This window comes from Lithobates pipiens, unplaced genomic scaffold (assembly GCF_037356315.1).
Source record: "Lithobates pipiens isolate NorthernLeopardFrog02 unplaced genomic scaffold, aLitPip1_a1.2 Scaffold_19, whole genome shotgun sequence".
NCBI lineage: Eukaryota > Metazoa > Chordata > Amphibia > Anura > Ranidae > Lithobates > Lithobates pipiens.
This window is the reverse complement of record NW_027507764.1, coordinates 382,068,416-382,088,524: the sequence shown is the minus strand read 5'-3', so window position 1 is coordinate 382,088,524 and position 20,109 is coordinate 382,068,416. Positions and strand designations below refer to the sequence as shown.

The following is a 20,109-nucleotide window of genomic DNA, read 5'->3' as shown; positions in this document are numbered from 1 at the left end:
CAGAGGCATGACAACTTATCACATAGAAAATACATATGTTTGGTCTTCATGCACAGCATAAATTCCTGGCCACCACTGTGGTACCTCCTTTCCTGAATAGTATGCCCACACCTTTTCCACCTGCCAATTTGCAATATTTTCAGTTACGTCAACATTTTTAACTCTACGAAATAAGCACCTACAACAACCTTGGTTTTTACTACCAAGTGCTTACATGCAGAGCTGTGAAGGGAAGCCCCATTCCTTCCTAGAGTTTTCATACATCATCTTATGTTAATGTCCCGTGACTTGTAATAATCTTCTCACTTCCATAGTTGCGCATAGTTTTTTTTCCAGTATAGAAGTCTCCCTCTTTCTAACTTGGAAATCTCTGTCTCCTTTTAGGTTTTGCTAACTAAAACAATAAATGAGAATGTGATTGCTTCTCTATTAACAAAAAGAACTATTGAATTTAAAAGATGACTGAAGCCGCGTACACACGGGCGGACTGTCTGGCCAACTAAGTCCGTCAGACAATCCGACAGACAGTCCGTCCTACTTTTGAATGAACGGATTTGACCACACACGATGAACAGACAGTCCGTTGAAAGCTTGCACGATGACATCTACAGCACGTACGACGGGACTAGAAATACGACGTCCAATACACTGCAATGCAACCTTCGGCCGTGTAAATCCTTTCTGAGCATGCGCCATACTTAGTCCGTCCAACTTGCCTACTCACGAGCGGACTGTCCGCTGAAACCAAAGTTAGACGGACAATATTACGGAAATTCCGAAAGACTTAGTCCGCCAGACAGTCCGCTGAAAAAGTCCGCTGAAGCCCACACACGAGCGGACTGTCCGCTGAAATGTGTTTCAGCGGACTAAGTTGGACAGACAGTCCGCCCGTGTGTACGCGGCCTTACTTATTTCCTTGGGAAGTAAACTAATATGCTGTCATGACACCCCAAATGATTTGTTTCTGCCTCCCTTCCACAATTATAACATACCTAATGACAGCACAGTTTATGCAGGCATGGACACTTACCTTGACAGTTGAGTTGAGATAGCCACTGGTGCTATAGAGGTCAAGGCTATAGTCTGATTGCAGAAAAGCCCTGTCCCTGATGACCCTTCAGGGGTATGCCCATCATGGAGGGTGAAGCAAGTATGGGGCTGGTCCCTATGTATCCTGACCAGCATAAGAATCAATCTGCTACGGTGTGTTACAGAAAACATTTCTGACCCGGGGTGCTGGCACACCAAAGCTATAATGCTGTAGTGGAGCACAGGCTGTGACACTTTACATATTGTGCGGCAGTCATGGAGAGGGAGCACCAGTCTACCATTGCATCTGGAGGGAATATTTTGCTTGGTGTGAGACTAGGAGATTGCATCTTAGGAGGTACCCCTGGGGACATATCCCATTTTTTTTTCTCTTCTCGGGTGTGGACTAGCATCTGGCCTTGAGTACAGTCAAGGGAAAAATCAGCTCTGGCTGTTCTGTTTCAGAGAGCGTTTGTTGCCAAAGCTCACTGTCTGTGAACAGAGTTTGCCATGCCACCCAAAAATGCAAGGTAAAGCCTTATCATGCAAAGAAGAAACTATATATGAACATGATCCATATATGAACAGCATGGCTTTGTAGTAGAAGAGTCTGGTTGCTTAACTGGCCTGTGTGCAGTCCAGACCTTTCACCAACTGAAAATATTCGGTGTATCTTGAGATGAAAAGTATGACAAAGAAGACCCTGGTCTGTTGAGCAGTTAGAATCCTATATCAGGCAAGAATGGGACAACATTCCTCTCCCAAAACTCCAGCAACTTGTCTCTTCAGTTTCCAGATGTTTACAAAGAGTTGTTAAAAGAAGAGAATGTGCTACACCGTAGTAAACATTCCCCCATCTCAACTTTAAGAAATGCTGCTGCTATCAATTCCAAAATTGCCTATCATTTGGTAAACTTTTTCAGTTTAAACAGCTGACTTAATTTCTATTTTCAGTTGTAAATAAAATGGGGGTTTATGAGATTTGCAAATCTTGGATTCAGTTTTTTTGCAGCTTTTACACAGCCTACCAAAATAGGGGTTGTACATTCCTCAATTATCCCTTCACTACTGCCAGGTGGATTAGTCAAGTCATCATTCCAGTCTATTGCCTAAAGGATAGGGTTTCCTCCCTTAACTGATTTATAGCTCAAAACCATTTTTGTAAAAAGGTGTTGCAAGCTGATTTATGAGTTTTGTAAAACCCTTCTTGACCTGTCTGTTAAGTGGACCTGTTGGCATTGTTTGTTGTTTATACCCCTCAGTTGTAATGCTTTTGGATGTCCCGTGTATGACTAATATCTTGTGTCCTGTACTGTATGATTAGGAAAATTGGATTTTTGACTTCTCAGTAAAATTAGTTTCTTATTGTACTGTACACGACACAGGACACTCCTTTTTTTTTCTTCATGATCTGCAATTGTTTGCTAAACTGAGGTTTAGTGGGAGGGATTATATAGGCTATATTTTTATATTGAACCTTAAATTATTTTAAATGTACAGGATTACCTATTATTTGTTTGCTCCCTTATGTAGTTGTACTTAACATTGTTTATGACTTAAACAGAAACAGAGCTTGAAATCAAACTGACATCAACTGTTTTGTGTCAATGCCTAGCTTTGTGCTAATAATCCATTCTGTCTATAAGTGTGCATAACACTAGCAAAAAACAAAGCTCCATACTTAAGAGCCATGTAATCAACTAAAGGGCTGGTTTATTTCTTGTATTATCAGCAGCTTTCTAAGGCAAAGTAAGTAAAGCTCAGTATATACAAAATCTAACTGCTTTTCTACTTTGGTACATTTAAAAAATGGGGGGTTTAGAACTGTTATTTACCCATTACCATTTATAAACACCCCTGTGGAAACAGTCCTCCGGCAGCCATTGCACCTGTCAATGGCTGAAAATCGAACCATCATTAAATGGCTTGATTCACAGACACCGTGTACCTAACCCATCCCATGAGCTCTGTAGTATCTGTTCACTGTCATAACCAATCACAGCGATAACATACTACAGTTAAAATTATTGCTCCCTTCCTTATATAACACAGGAAGGAGAAGAATCATAGTAATCTATGAATGGGACATGAATGACAGCAGAAGCTGCTGATACTGTACATTTGGTCATTTTCACTGACTGTAAGATAGTTTTGTTAACTTTTTATTCCTCTCCTCTCCTGCACAAACTTTTACAACACTAAAAATATAATGAAAAAAATGGCCTGGCAATACAGAGGGTATTACAGGCTGGTACCCAACTGGTTTACGATTGCTTAGCGTATTTCTCTGCGCATAACATGCACCCCAAGTTTAGGAGGGAAATTTAAGGAAAAAAAAACTTACATTTAAATGCCCATCAATGCAGCCTTATCATGTCCATCTGAAGCCTTGTCAGTGTCATTTGCAGCCTTGTCATGCAGCCTGGCCATCATTGCAGCCTCGTTATCCCCTTGCCAGTGTTAATTGCAGATTTTATTTTTAAAAATGGCCCGGTATTTCTTGGCCGCCTTCGGCCATTCTCAGCGGCTTTCGGGCGTTCTCGGCGGCCGAAAGCCGCGAGAAGAGCCGAAGGCGGCTGAAAGCCGCCCAGAGGCTCGAAATTGCGGAGGATCGGCATATAACACGCACCCGTGATTTTCCCCTGATTTTAAGGGGAGAAAAGTGCGTGTTATACGCCGATAAATACGGTAAATCTCTTTCAATTCCATATCTACCTTTCAGGCTTATTTGTATAACTCGGTATGATAAATGGAAATTAACCGAAAGGTATTTGTGTGCATTTTTAAATGCAGTGACATTAGATCTGAAGATAATACAAACTGTTTAAAAAAAATCTCAATGTGAACAGTGATTAAGGAAATGCATGATATTTTTTGAAGTGCTTCTTTCAGTGAAGGTGTTTTCACTTTTCAGATAGATTTGTGACTTCCCAGCATACTCTACAGGAGAATATTGCCCAGTATGAATCTCAGGTCATGCCTCCACAGTCATTTGATCAGCAAGGGCTACCACAAGGTAAGCAGATGAAATCAGAAATCATCCATATGTGTTGCACATATACTGTTCAACAGTTGTATCTTGCCTAATATTCTAAAATCTATCTTAGGCTTTACAGTAACGGATGGATTCAGCCAGCAAACTTCTTTCCCAGCTGTACAGCAGTTGCAAGACTCCAGCACTCTCGAATCTCAAGCTCTCTCTTCAAGTTACCAACAGCCAACTCTTATGGAGGTACCCACCACAGACACAATTAATGTGTTTCTTTTGCTGGTACATTTGCAGCAGAAATGATTTTAAGTAGCTGCTTTAATGATGAAACTACAATTTTATGTATGACATATCACAGAGATAAAATTGGAATATGCTTTGAGGTGAGAAGAAAACTCAAAAGAGAGAAACTCTTGATTGGTAGTATGATTTAAGGAGAATGCATTACCAGTCAGGTTATGAGGGGGTATACTTGAGGAATCAAAAAACTCTCCACTTTGCTAACGCAATTTCTCCCTCATAAAGAAAAATGTATCTGCATGTTTATTTTCCATTACAAAGCCAAAAAATAAGAGATGTATTCCTTATTTTAGGATAGTGGGGGGGGGGGGTGTACATTATTCCTTTGTACCCCTAGGCCAATTCTGCCTTCAGAAATGCTGGTTTTCACATCAGACATGGCCTAATAGAAAGCCCTTTATTCGAAACTGCTTGAAGCAGTTAAAGATTTGCTGCGCATTATCAGTACAGTGTATGGAATGGAAACCATGGCTTTATAGAAGTATGACTTATGGACCGACAAATCAGTAAACCCAGACGAGTTTTGGTGAGGTGAATCAAAAATTGCACCACTAAATCGTTTCAAAACAAGAGAGCCCTTTTTAAAACTATGTGTGATCTAAGTGATACTCATGCAACAAACCAAGTAATTAGTGCTTGTTATTCAGTATACACCAGCGACGATCAAAAGGGGGCTCACAATAGTAGAACTTTTTTTGTAGATTGTGCATTTTATCAAGTTAAAGTGGTTGTAACATTCTCCTCAGTAAAGTGATTGTAAAGTCTTGTTTTTTTTATTCTTTGTTATCTTTAACTAAAAAAAAATAAAAAATAAATGTTATACCTACCTGCTTTGTGCAGTGGTTTTGCACAGAGCAGCCCCGATCCTCTTCTCTTCTCGAGTCCCTCTTTGGTGCTCCTGGCCCCTCCCTCCTGTTGATTGCCACCCCCACAGCAAACAGCTTGCTATGGAGGCACCACGGAGCGGCAGCCCAGCCCCTGTCAGTCAAAACCTGTGAGCAGAGAGCTGGGGCGGAGCTAAGCCAGGCTATGTGTTTGAATAGATGCAAACAGCTCAGCGAGTAAGCAAGCCTACATGAATACTTTCATGGGAAGCGGCTTCCTATGGTGGGCACTGGCAGGGGGAGGAACCAGAAGCTCTGGCAGGGGACTCGAGAAGTGGAGGATCTGGGTTTCATAGTTTCATAGTTAGTAAGGTTGAAGTGAGTGTCTACAATTGTCACTATCCCTGTACATTGCACACTCAAATCGGTCCCTACCCTCAAGGAGCCCACAATCCAAAGTCCCAATTCATATACTACGGCCAATTTTGGACAGAAGCCAATTAACCCACCTGCATGTTTTTGGATTGTGGGAGGAAACTGGAGTACCCGGAGGAAACCCACGCAGGCACAGGGAGAACATGCAAACTCCAGGCAGGTAGAGTCGAGGTTGGGATTTGAACCAGCGACCCGTCTTACTGCTAGGTTAGAGTGCTAACCACTACACCACTGTGCCATTGCTTTGTACAATTCCATTACACAGAGAAGGTAAGTATAACAGGTTTGTTATTTTAATTAAAAAAAAAAAAAAGGAAGCTTTAGTATCACTTTAATCAGCCCATTCGGGCTAAATGGCCTGTAACTCGCCTGAGAATTTTGGTCCTGCTGTCTTTTTTGCAGCTTATCCCAACACATCAGTAAATGGGAGTAAATAAGCTTTTTCATCCATAGATGGACACAGTAAGTTTTTACCCTTCTGGTTATAGGCCAGCCCAAGATAACCCCCTCCTACTCTCAGCAAGATTGATTTGTGTGCTAGTGTCTTAGGAAGATGGATGTATTTTCTTCAGTGTGTTAAAGACTAACCTATTTTCTTCAGTCAAGACCCTGTTTCTGAACGCTCTTTTAGTGAGTTGTCCAGTCAGGCTAAGATTCAGGAGCTATTTTATTGGCAAAGTTCCAGGGTGTCTTTATTTTCCATTCCTGACATTTTAGGTGTATTCACTGCTCCAAAAGCGCTGCAAAGAAGCTGCTTGCAGGACTTTTTTTGACGCCCTGCCAGCGCAGCGCCTCATTGTAAAAGCACTCTGGCTTTCACATTGGGATTGCAGTTGCGGCTTCTTTCAGGCACTTATTTTAACACTAAAGCGCCTGAAAAACACCATAGTGTGAAAGGGGTCTCAGTGTGAAAGCACTCAGGCTTTCACATTGGGATTGCAGATGGGGCTTCTTTCAGGCGCTTTACAGGTGCTTTTTTTTAACGCTAAAGCACCTGAAAATGCCCCAGTGTGAAAGGGGTGTGAGAGCAATAATTCTAGAACTTTTCTGTAACTCAAAACATGCAACCTGTAGAATTTTTTTAAACGTCGTCTATGGAGATTTTTAAGGGTAAAAGTTTGTCGCCATTCCACAAGCGGGCGCAATTTTTTGAAGCCTGACATGTTGGGTTGTCTTATTTTTTAATTCAAAAAAGTGTATTTTTTCCAAAAAAAAAGCTCTTGTAAGACTGCTGCACAAATACAGTATGACAGAAAGTATTGCAATGACTGCCATAATTATTGGGGGTTCTAAGTAATTTTCTAGCAAAAAAAGCTGTTTTTAACTTGTAAACAACACTAAAAAAGAGGCTCGTCCTTAATTGGTTAAAGTGAAGGTGTGTGTTATATGCTGATAAATACAGTATATACAAATAACACACCCAAGCTCATCTCTTCACCACACAGCCACAAAGGCAAGAGAATTCTTGTTGGAAAAAGAGTTCCAAGACCTGCGGGATCAGATGTTAAAGGTCACCATATTCCAAATTATATAGAAAAAACATGAAAACCCCCTTAGTGGATGGGACTTTGAAAGTGACCAGAAACGTTTATTACAAAATCACATATTGAATAAAAAGACTTAAGTCATTAAGGACAAAAGAATGTGTCAAAATTTGTATGGATTACAATATATATAGGCTTAATGGAAGAACCCAACATTTCCAGCTCGATGCCCTTCAGGGAATTTTTTAAAATACAGAGCCAAGTATCTATTAAAGAAGCATATATATGTCATTAAATAGGAATTGATATAAACAGTATATATATTTTTTGTCTAAAAAGTAGACTATAATAAAATTGCATAAAAACACACAAAAATTAACAGCATAGGTCACGTACCAAAAAATATCAGTGACCCATACACTATGGGAACTGAGAGGGTCCCATATATCAAACAGGTAAAAGAATAGAAAGCTGCTCCCATGCGGCCTCAAATAGTTCAACAGAGATCCCTCAACGAAGGTCCAGAGAAAACTCCCAGCAAAAAAATCTGATCAAATGATCTGGAATTAAAGACAAAATATATAGAGTATAATAATATACTGTCAACAAAAAATGTTGACAGTATATTATTATACTCTATATATTTCTTCTTTAATTCCAGATCATTTAATCAGATTTTTTGCTGGGGGTTTTCTCTGCACCTTCCAGTGACCAGTATGAGAGAGTGAGAGCAACAACACCAAATTTAACACACCTGCGACACTGTAACACTAATGAGTCACATGACACCGGGGAGGGAAAATGGCTAATTGTGAGGGGTGTTCTCACTTTTGTGAAATAGTGTGTGTGTGTGTGTGTGTATATATATATATATATATATATATATATATATCTCGCACAAAAGTGAGCACACCCCTCACATTTTTGTAAATATTTTAATACATCTTTTCATGTGACAACACTGAAGAAATGACACGTTGCTACAATGTAAAGTAGTGAGTGTACAGCTTGTATAACAGTGTAAATTTGCTGTCCCTTCAAAATAACTCAACACACAGCCAATAATGTCTAAACCGCTGGCAACAAGAGCAAGTAAATGCCCAAATTGGGCCCAATTAGCCATTTTTCCTCCCCAGTGTCATGTGGCTTGTTAGTGTTACAGGATCTTAGGTGTGAATGGGAAGCAGGTGTGTTAAATTTGGTGTTATCACTCTCTCTCTCTCTCTCTCTCTCTCTCTCTCTCTCTCTCTCTCTCTCATACTGGTTACTGGAAGTTCAACATGGCACCTCATGGCAAAGAACTCTGAGGATCTAAAAAAAAGAATTGTTGCTCTACATAAAGGGGGCCTAGGCTATAAGAAGTTTGCCAAGACCCTGAAACAGCTGCAGCACGGTGGCCACTCAGAACAGGCTTCACAATGGTCGATTAAGTTGAGTGCACATGCTCTGCGTCATATTCAGAGGTTGTCTTTGGGGAATAGACATATGAGTGCTGCTTGCATTGCTGCAGAGGTTGAAGGGATGGGGGGGGGGTCAACCTGTCAGTGCTCAGACCTACGCCGCACACTGCATCAAATCGATCTGCTGCGTGGCTGTCATTCCAGAAGGAAGTCTCTTCTAATGATGATGCACTAGAGAGCCTGCAAACAGTTTTCTGAAGACAAGCACTAAGGATTACTGGAACCATGTCCTGTATTCTGATGATTAAGATTAACTTATTTGGTTCAGATTGTATCAAGCGTGTGTGGCGGCAACCAGATGAGGAATACAAAGACAAGTGTGTCTTGCCTATAGTCAAGCATGGTGGTGGGAGTGTCATGGTCTGTGGCTACATGAGTGCTGCCAGCACTGGGGAGCTATAGTTCATTGAGAGAACCATGAATGCCAACATGTACTGTGACATACTGAAGCAGAGCCTGGAATTAACATTTTGGAGTATTCCAACATGATAACGACGCTAAACACACCTCCAAGACCACCATTGCTTTGCTAAAGATGATGAGGGTAAAGGTAATGGACTGGTCAAGCATGTATCCAGACCTAAACCCTATTGAGCATCTGTGAGGCATCCTCAGATGGAAGGTTAAGAACCGCAAGGTCTCTAACATCCACCAGCTCAATGATGTCGTCATGGAGGAGTGGAAGAGGACTCCAGTGGCAACCTGTGAAGCTTTTGTAAACTCCATGCCCAAGAAGGTTAAGGCAGAGCTGTAAAATAATGGTGACCACACACAATTCTGACACTTTAGGTCCAATTTGGACATTTTCACTTAGGTGTACTCCCTTTTGTTATCAGTGGTTTAGACATTAATGGCTGTGTGATGTTATTTTTAGGGGACGGCACATTTACATTGCTATACAAGCTGTACACTCACTACTTTATATATTATATATTTTATATATATATATATATATATATATATATATACTGTATTTGCTGGCATATAAGACTACCTTTTACACTTAAAAAAAATGCCCAAAAATTGGGGGTCGTCTTATACGCCGGGTATACAGGTATACAATGCTGCCCGATGGATGTCAGCCCCTAAATGTCTGCTAATACTGTATGTGGCTTCAGCAACAAACAGTATACGCCGTTGAGCCAATCCCGGCGAGCGATGTATTCTATTAATGAATACAGAGCCTGCTTGGATTGGAGTAACAACCACTGCCAATCCGAGCAGGCTACATAGAGTAGCCTGCTCGGATTGGCTTTGAGAGAGAGAGAGAGAGAGAGGCAAGGGCTGATGATGCTACAGCCTCTGCCAATCCAAGCAGGCGTTGTATTCATTAAAATAATACACCGCTCACCATACTTCCCTGGGTAAATCCATTCACTGATCTCCTACTACTATACATCCTGCTATTTGCCTTTGAGGTCTGAGGCACCCAAGAGGGACAGGTAAATCTGGGACATATGACAGGGGGGTTATTAAATGCATTTTGGTGGACAATTCCCATAGAATGTAACCCAAAAGTGGTATAGGTTTGGTTAGTGAAAAATTCTACTTTCCAGAGTTGTGGCATTCAATAGATCTCTGTTTGTGTTATTATTGTTTGATTTACTTTATGACATATCACAGCATGGCGGATGAGTAGTTGGCATTCTTGCTTTGTATTTTTTAATCGTTCTAATGTTTTTTTTAAATGGTGTTGCCTCAGAAGGGGGGTAGTCTTATACCGCGAGTATTGCCCAAAACCTATGTTTTCACTTGAAAAATAGGGGGTCGTCTTATACGCCCAGTCGTCTTATACGCCGGCAAATACGGTATATATATATATATATATATATATATATATATATATATTACTTTTTTTATTATTACTTTTTTAGTACTTTGCTTTCTGCATTATCTTATTGAGCAAGCCAGTAATATTAATATTGTTAACAGCCTTGTGTTTTTTTTCAGTTTTTTTTCTACACTACAATTTTTTGGGGTAGCCCTGTGTACAAATAACCATTTTTTAAATATTTTTAGACTGCTCGCTTAATTCAGGAAGAGACACAAGAAGAGATTGAATTGCAGGGGCAGCGAACTTCATTTCTGGAATCTACAGAAGATCAAAGCAGGCGTGCTTACAGGCTAGTACAATTAATACTAGTAAACTGTGAAAACTGCGTATTAAGTAATGCATATTAATCTAAACTCTGATGATTTGCCCCAAATGGCAGCTATCAGCTGAGATGAATCATGTGAAAGGAGTGTTTTTCTGTGCTTATTTCATATCATAAAACTTCTTACGATAACAAAGTACTTTAAATGCCTGTACATATTAGTTTGATCATTATTCTGTCTGCAGAAGTAAAAAAATACAGTATACTTTCTATTTCTATCATAGATGTGAATATTGCAGTAAAGGTTTCAAAAAGTCCAGTCATCTGAAGCAGCATGTTCGATCCCACACTGGAGAAAAACCATATAAGTGCTCTATGTGTGGTCGTGGTTTTGTTTCATCTGGGGTACTCAAGTCACATGAGAAGACTCATACAGGTACATTTTTCCCTGAAGAAGATATTCACCCTTAAAATGAGCCTGTGTTTTTCATTGAATGAGCAAATTCACATTTAAAATGAACTTGTGCTTTGCAGGTGCACATGATAACTCCTTGCCCAGCAACACCTAGCAGACATTTGAGCCATATATGGTGGCCTAATAATGGTTGTAGGGTTAACAATTCTACTTCCACAATGCTAGATGTCTGCTAAATGTGCTGTAGCCATGAATAGAGCCTTTTCAGCTGCAGTAAGGTCCACAAGCCACCAAGCATTTTGCTCAGGACTATTTGGGTCCATAAATATTAAATTGTCCTTTATTTCCTTGCCAATTTCTAAACCCCCAAGCATAACTAAGAACAGTGACTGCTCATGCCAAACTTAAAAAATAAATTTTTTTGCTAATCGCATTCCTCATCCTATTGAAAATTTATAAGAGCTTAAGTTTTGTCATGTATTTTATTCCAAGAAAAGAGTCTTTCTGCAGTGTATGACTGAGACTCCGCTATGTGTTTCTGGGTGGTAGGTATGGAGGAGCATAAACAGCATTTCTGATATTGATGCTAGAGTCCCAGTCAGAGGGTGATTCGGGCCATGTGCTTTACTCATTGTTTCTAAATGAATTGACCCTATATGTACTCATAAAAAGTAAGCATATTTTTTCAACTTTAACTGAATTATATGTGACCATTTAAATTTGAGCATATGATGCACAAGCTACAGTCCACTTCACTTAAAACCAAAAAAATAAGAAGGTCCAAAAATAAGAATTGATATTCAAATCTTGACTTTCTTAGCTGTACATTATGGGACACAGGATAGTGAAAGTATTTTCAAACACTGGGTTATATTCAGGAGAATTGGATGCTGGCAGTACAGCCCAGCAAAACTCCTCTCCCTCTCCATGCATGTCTCAGTTTGGTAGTAAGCGTCCTGTTCTGCATGTACCCTCTCTAAAATCCTGCCTTCTCACTCCCTGGAAGCTTATCTAGAGCTTTATACTGCCATGTAGTGATGTAGCTATAGGTGACAAGATGACCTCCTCTGCTCTTGCAGTGGGTTGTACTCCTTACCTGCACTTACAACTTAGTTATATGTCCATTTATAGGTATAGTTAGTGGCATTCCCACATGTCCTCCTGGCACCTGATCCATCTATAGTTCCAAGTGCATTATCAAGAAGGGTACTTCCACACGTATGGCAGATTTTCATGGCATAGATCTCTGCATGTGGGCTAACTCAAGCGTGCTTCCTCACATTTTCCTTCAGTGTGTCCCTGATTTTCCTGCAGCTGCCTCTGCACTCAGCTGGAGAATAGGAGGATTGTATCCTATCCTTTCAGAGAACATTGCACCTAGGTAGTTTTAGTGTTCTGACATTGCTTCCAAGTTTCGGTATACCATTTCAATCACTATTGACATGATCCACATATGCATAGATCTGGAACTGCCTGTGTCAGCTACTCCTAAAGTGGCTAGCTTGGGCTCTCTGTAGAGCCTTTAACCTGTTAAGGCATTTCTAGTGCATTCCCTAAAAAAATTCTTTTCATTGTTTAGCTTGGTCCCACCTCTTTTTACCTTCCATCCCTCCTATTTTTCCTTTAGGGGTTAAGTTCATGTTTGGAACATGTTACATGTTCCACCCATCTCCCTCCTCTCCCCACCAATCCCCCTCGCTATGACAGCAGGCAGGGGATCTTCTCCCCACTTGAACTGTCACAATTTAAAAAAACAAAGTGTTGCCATGTGGGACTCTGCCCACATGGACATGTCATTCATTCACAGCTTCCTGTGAATGAATGCCTACATGTACTGTCAGCCATTGCAGCGGACAGCTTGTAGTGCTCTCATAGACTATTGATTCTTCCTGCCATTCAGTATCCATATGAGGTACGGGCAAACAGCTTACTTAGTGTCTGAATGGTCCAGACATTTCACTCGCTATCTTATGATCATGGGAGCAATGGCATACAGACTGCAATGAAAACAAAACAAAACAATAAATGCACATTTTTTGTGGTGAATTTATACTTTAACCTCATTGATCAACACGGAGGTTTGGAAGTTAGAAGAGGCTAGGCCAAGCTGGAATTAAAGGAGAAGTCCAGCCTGAGCTTTTTAGGCTGGGCTTCTCCTAAGGGTCACAGGAGTGCAATTCCCCTGTGACCCGTTTTCAGCGGAGAGCGGTCTGAAGTCCACTCTCCGCTGATGTCACTTCCATCAATCGAGGCAGCGTGTCATCTCGACTTCTCAAGTCTGGATCCACCAGCTGCCTGGATTGATGGCAGTCTCAGTGAGCCGCTGAGATGGCTGCTCCCCGCCCCTCCACAGCTCAGAGCTCCAGTGAGCGTGGAGAAGCAGAGAAGAGAGACGTTGACTGACAGGCAGAAGCTCTCCTCTCTGGGATCAGTGAAAACCAAGCCATCTGCTATGGTTCTCAGTGCAGAGTCGACAGGGGACAGCTACAGCATCGGTCTGATGCTGTATCCACATAGGTAAGTATGAATCTTAAAAGAAAAACCCATACTTCACTTTTAACCACTTCGCCCCAGAAGATTTTACCCCCTTCCTGACCAGAGCACTTTTTACAATTTGGCACTGCATTGCTTTAACTGACAATTGCGTGATCATGCAATGCTGTACCCAAACAAAATTTGTGTCCTTTTTTCTCAAAAATAGAGCTTTCTTTTGGTGGTATGTGATCACTTCTGCGGTTTTTATTTTTTGCGTTCTAAACAAAAAAAGAGCGACACTTTTGAAAAAAGTATATATTTTTTAGTTTTTGCTATAATAAATATCCCCCAAAAATGTATTAACCCTTTCATGACTAAGCCTATTTTTGGCATTTGGTGTTTACATGTTAAAATCCATATTTTTTGCTAGAAAATTACTTGGAACCCCCAAACATTATATATATTTTTTTAGCAGAGACTCTAGAGAATAAAACGGCGATTGTTGCAATATTTTATGTCACACAGTATTTGCGCAGCGGTCTTTTAAACGCAACTTTTTGGGAAAAGGGACACTTTCATGAATTAAAAAAAAAAAAAGAAAAATTAGCCCAATTTTTTTGCGTAATGTGAAAGATAATGTTACGCCGAGTAAATAGATACCAAACATGTCACACTTTATAATTGCGCGCACTTGTGGATTGACGACAAAGTACGGTACTTAAAGATCTCAATAGGCGACGCTTTTTTTTACGGTTACCAGGTTAGCGTTACAGAGGAGGTCTAGTGCTAGAATTATTGCTCTCGCTCTGACGATCGCGGCGATACCTCACATGTGTGATTTGAACACCGTTTACATACGCGGGCGCGACTTCCGTATGCGTTTTCTTTGCTTCGCGAGCTCGCGGGGACGGCGGGCGCTTAAAAATTTTTTTTTAATTTATTTTCAAATGACTAAATTGTTTTTTTTTTAAAAATAAAAAATTGATCACTTTTATTGCTGTCACAAGGAGTGTAAACATCCCTTGTGACAGTAATAGGTGGTGACAGGTACTCTTTATGGAGGTATCGGGGGTCTAAAAGACCCCCCACCCCTCCTTTACACTTCAATGTATTCAGATCGCCGAAAACGGCGATTCTGAATACCGGATATTTTTTTAAAACCGGCGCCATTGGCAGCCGAGTAAACGGGAAGTGACGTCATGACGTCGCTTCCGTGTTTATGATGAGGAGACTGGAACGAAGCCGATTACGGCTTCATTCCAGTCCCTGCCCAGCAGGCGGAGGCAGCGGAATTTGAATCGGTGCTCCCGATCGAGCGGGAGCACCGGTAACAGCGGCGGGAAGGGGGGACGTCCCCTCCCGCTCCTCCGGCATAACAGCCGAGCGGCTTTTAGCCGCATCGGTTGTTATGCCTGGATAGCCAATCGCCTGCTGGAAAAAACGGTACCGGGATGATGCCTGCAGGTGCGGGCATCATCCCGGTATACCCCCCGGAAGTCGAGTACGCACATCTGCGTACGCTCGGCGGGAAGGGGTTAAAAAACAAATTTCTTCATCAGTTTAGGCCAATATATATTCTACATATTTTTGGTAAAAAAAAAAAATCTCAATAAGCGTATATTGATTGGTTTGTGCAAACGTTGTAGCATCTACAAACTATTGGAAATATTTATGGCATTTTTATTAGTTTTATTTTTTTACTAGTAATAGCGGTAATCTGTGATTCTTAGCGGTACTGCGACATTGCGACAGACAGATTTGACACTTGACAATTATACAGTGATCAGTGCTTTAAAAATGCATTGATTGCTGTGTAAATGTCACTGGCAGGGAAGGGGTTAACACTAGGGGCAATCCAGGGGTTAACTTTGTGTTCCCTCAGTGTGTTCTATGTGGGGATGGGAGTGACAAGGAGAGGAGACATATCATTTTTCCTACTTGGTAGGAACAAACAATATGTTTCCTCTTCTCTGACACACACAAATCCCTGTGCTGGTGCTTGTGCACGCAATCACTCATGGTTGGCGGCTATCGTGCCTGCCAGCCATGCGCATCAGGTCCCCGGCCATGCAACGGGCATACGGGCCCTCTGGTGGCTGAAAAAGGGAAGGATGTGTCTGTGCAAGATTTCGCCCAGGGGAGCCATTCTGCTGCAGAATATCTGCCGCAGAATAATGTATGCAAAGTGGAACTTTGCATACAGTATATTTGAGCTGCCATAATCTCCAAATCTACTAAGATTCATCACCTGACTTTGACTTATGCACAATGACTTTTCTATCATACATGTAGGTAAATGTTTATGACTGTCAAGCAGACCTATAGTTGTAAGGTCCCTTTCCTCCCGTCCTGACTTTTTCCTCAATACTCATAAATAGTGAAAAAAAGCCATATAATTTTTGTACTGCAGAAAACAATGCTTCAGGATCCAACAGCCAGGAGTGTGATCTCTGCAAAAAAAAAAAAAAAGGGGGGGGGGGGTATTAGACATTAATTGCAAATGAGAGAATAGTCAAGATAGAGCGGAAGTTACTTCATATTTCCAGAAGAGGAAACTTTGATAGCTACAGTGCCTTGAAAAAGTATTCATACCCCTTCAAAATTGTCCACATTTTGTCATGTTACAAAAAAAAAACGTAAATATCTTTTATTTAATACATTTTACATTGCGCCCTTTTGAGAAATAGTGAAAATCGTATGTACGCAAAAAATTCTCAAAAATGTGGAGGTTTTCCTTTTTTACTTACAGCTTTCAGGGTTTTTAAAAGACCCCCAAACCATAAATTTTCTGAAAGCACATGGCCAGTAGAATAAAAAGACGATACTACTGACTTTTAAGGCACTGCAATATTTGTGCAAATGTTTATCAAACAATATTTTCGCAAAAAATACACTAAAATCATTAATAGTGGATTTATACATGGATAAAAAAATTTCAAAATTCCTTGTTAAATTCCTAATAAATATAAAATAAATATAAAAGTTAAAACTGTATTAAATTAATAACAAATATTTGTACATTTTAAATTGCTTCTTTTTGTGAAATGGTTAAAATTGAAGGTCCACAGAACAGAAATAAAAACAATTTACTCTTAAAATCCAGAGGTTACCATTTTTCACTTTCAATGCAAAAGTGTAGCGCTAAAAAACAAGACTAAGTGACATATCTCATGTGCCACCTATCGAAAATTTGACAGTGTTCTTTGTGATAAGAACATAAAACTAGATAAACACCAGGATTATGTTATATAAACCAATCATTTGAAATCATAAAAAATAGAAGCAATTCATATAAATAATTGTGCTAATATGTGAACCAAAAAATAAGAATGTTCAATAATCCAAGTAAAAAACAAAAGATCAACAAAGTCTCTTTGTGTAAGGCAATCAGATCCCACGTGTGTAATCAAATTCACATTCCACCATCCCTGAATATGGAAAACATGCAGACATGTACATTCGAAGGATCAGACAGGCTTGTGTAGTTTAAATGTATTCACATTCACAAGGTTGGACTCCCCAGGGAAACTTAAAAAACGATCATTCCACTCATATACTGAACAATAGGTTATCTCCCGCTATATGATCCAGCTTAGATTGTTGGATACATGTAATAAGAAAATGGGGCCACATAGCGTAATTCCATTTAAAAAAAATGTTTAATAAAAGAATAGTAATAAACTCACATTTTTACAGTCTGTACAAATGTGAGTTTATTACTATTCTTTTATTAACATTTTTTTTTAAATGGAATTGCGCTATATGACCCCATTTTCTTATTACATGTATCCAACAATCTAAGCTGGATCATATAGTGGGAGATAACCTATTGTTCAGTATATGAGTGGAATGATCGTTTTTGAAGTTTCCCTGGGGAGTCCAACCTTGTGAATGTGAATACATTTAAACTACACAAGCCTGTCTGATCCTTCGAATGTACATGTCTGCATGTTTTCCATATTCAGGGATGGTGGAATGTGAATTTGGGATCTGATTGCCTTACACAAAGAGACTTTGTTGATCTTTTGTTTTTTACTTGGATTATTGAACATTCTTATTTTTTGGTTCACATATTAGCACAATTATTTATATGAACTGCTTCTATTTTTTTATGATTTCAAATGATTGGTTTATATAACATAATCCTGGTGTTTATCTAGTTTTATGTTCTTATCACAAAGAACACTGTCAAATTTTCGATAGGTGACACATGAGGTATGTCACTTAGTCTTGTTTTTTAGCGCTACACTTTTGCATTGAATGTTTATGTTTTCACCTTGAAATATCCTTTTGGGTGTGTTAGCAGCTCTTTGTATTTATCTTTTTGGATAATGCAGTGTTTACTGTCTTTTATTTTTTGATACATATACCATTTTTCACTTGCAGCTTTCAGAATTTTAAAAGACCCCCTCAAACCATACATTTTGTGAAAGCACATGATCTGTAGAATAAAAAAAAGTGCTGCTGATTTTTTGGGCCCTGCAATAATTGCTTAAATGTTCATCATATCGCTATCTTTGCTAAAAATACATTAAAATCATTAATAATGCACATAAACACAACATAACTTACAAAATACCTGCTAAATTACTACTAAAGCATCATTAACATGTGAAATACTAAAGTATGTTTATCCGCATAGGGATGCACAGGTGTTCCATGCATCCCCGTACAGGCAGTCCCATTTTTGTGCAACGACTGCACAGCCATAGCTGCTGTTCCCAATCTGACATCCATGTGGGTGTGGGTACACAACCCCGAACACAGACAGTGTGCGCTCAGGGACATGCACGCTGAGCTACTTGGATGTCAAATTGTGAGCAACGGCTCTGTTCATGCAGTTTCTACTTCTAAAATGACATCAATGGGACTACCTGCACAGGGGTGCTCGGAATACCTGTGCATCCCTGTAAATACGGCATTGCAGGGGTGTACGCTGTGTATGTCCTGTGTGAACCTTTAGACCCCTTTCACACAAGCAGATTGATCGGTAAATGAACGTGTCCGTTTACACCTGCCTACATCCGATCCGGTTCACTAAAAATAGACGGATGGGGATAATCCCGTTCCCCATCCACCAGAGTCCGCTCCATGTGGAAGGGGTCTTGCTATTTTTTTTTACGTTCATTTTTTTACAATTATATATTTTTTATTTTGGGGGTCTTTCGTGAGATATCGGAGGTCTAAACAGACCCTCACATCTCTTTTCCTGAGACAGGTCACATTTGAGGTTAATAGCTCTAATCAGCAGGTTGCAATCCTCTGATCAGGGTTAGAGAATTGTTTAACAGAGTCTGCAGAATAATTCTGTTATAAGTTTATGGTCATTGAAGTGACCATGAGCTTATAGCAGAAGGAGAAATTAGGTATGTACGGTGTACGGACCTAAGAAGTGGCAAGCAGTGCTGTATGTCCATACGCCATATGGACCTTGCAGTGAAAGGGCTAAATCAGGATTAAATTATAAAAAAGTATCCCAAGCTTTGAATATCTCACAGAGCACTGTTCAATTCATTATCTGAAAATGGAAAGAGTATGGCACGACTGCAAACCTACCAAGACATGGCCGTGCACCTAAAGTGAGGGGCCACGCAAAGAGAGTATTAATGGGAGAAGCAGCCAAAAGGCCCATGGTAACTCTGGAGGAGCTGCAAAGATCTACAGCTCAGGTGGGAGAATCTGTCCACAGGACAACTATTGGTCATGCACTCCACAAATCTGGCCTTTATGGAAGAGTCGCAAGAAGAAATCCATTGTTGAAAGAAATCCATAAGAAGTGCAGTTTGTGAGAAGGCATGTGGGGGACACAGCAAACGTGGAAGAAAGTGCTCTAGTCAGATGAGACCAAAATTTAACTTTTTGGCCTAAAAGTAAAACGCTATGTGTGACAACAAACTAACACTGCACATTACTCTGAACACATCATCCCTACAGTGAAACATGGTGGTGGCAGCATCATGTTGGGGGGATGCTGTTCTTCAGCAGGGACAGGGAAGCTGGTCAGAGTTGATGAAAAGATGGATGGAGCCAAATACAGGGCAATCTTAGAAGAAAACCTGTTGGGGTCTGCAAAAGACTTGAGACTGGGGCGGAGATTCACCTTCCAGGAGGACAATGACCCTAAACATACAGCTAGAGCTACAATGGAATGGTTTAAATCAAATCATATTTATGTGTTGGAATGGCCCAGTCAAAGTCCACACCTAAATCCAACTGAGAATCTGTGGCAAGGCTTGGAAATTGCTGTTCACAGGCGAGCTCTATTCAATCTGACAGAACTTGATCTTTTTTGCACAAATGTAACTCTGTAGATGTGCAAAGCTAGTAGAGGCAACCCCAAAATACTTACAGCTGTAATTGCAGCGACTGGTGGTTCTACAAAGTATTGACTTGGGGGAGCTGAATACAAATGCACGCCAAACTTTTCACATATTTATTTGTAAAACTTTTTGAAAACCATTTATGATTTTCTTTCCACTTCAATATTATGTGCAACTTTGTGTTGGTCTATCACATAAAATCCCAGTAAAATACATTTACGTTTTTGGTTCTAACATGACAAGATGTGGAAAATTCCTTTTTCAAGGCACTGTAGATCTCTG

At 40.2% G+C, this 20,109-nt stretch overlaps 1 protein-coding gene across 1 annotated transcript in view; it reads left to right on the top strand.

Annotated features, from left to right (window-relative positions):
- Positions 1-20,109, top strand: part of ZNF236 (zinc finger protein 236) — a 336,247-nt gene that overhangs the window by 156,237 nt on the left and 159,901 nt on the right. The window contains exons 16-19 of the mRNA XM_077492345.1: positions 3,944-4,045; positions 4,137-4,261; positions 10,541-10,644; positions 10,902-11,053. Coding sequence (XP_077348471.1) covers positions 3,944-4,045; positions 4,137-4,261; positions 10,541-10,644; positions 10,902-11,053 — 483 coding nt within the window. The remainder of the gene's footprint in view (positions 1-3,943; positions 4,046-4,136; positions 4,262-10,540; positions 10,645-10,901; positions 11,054-20,109) is intronic.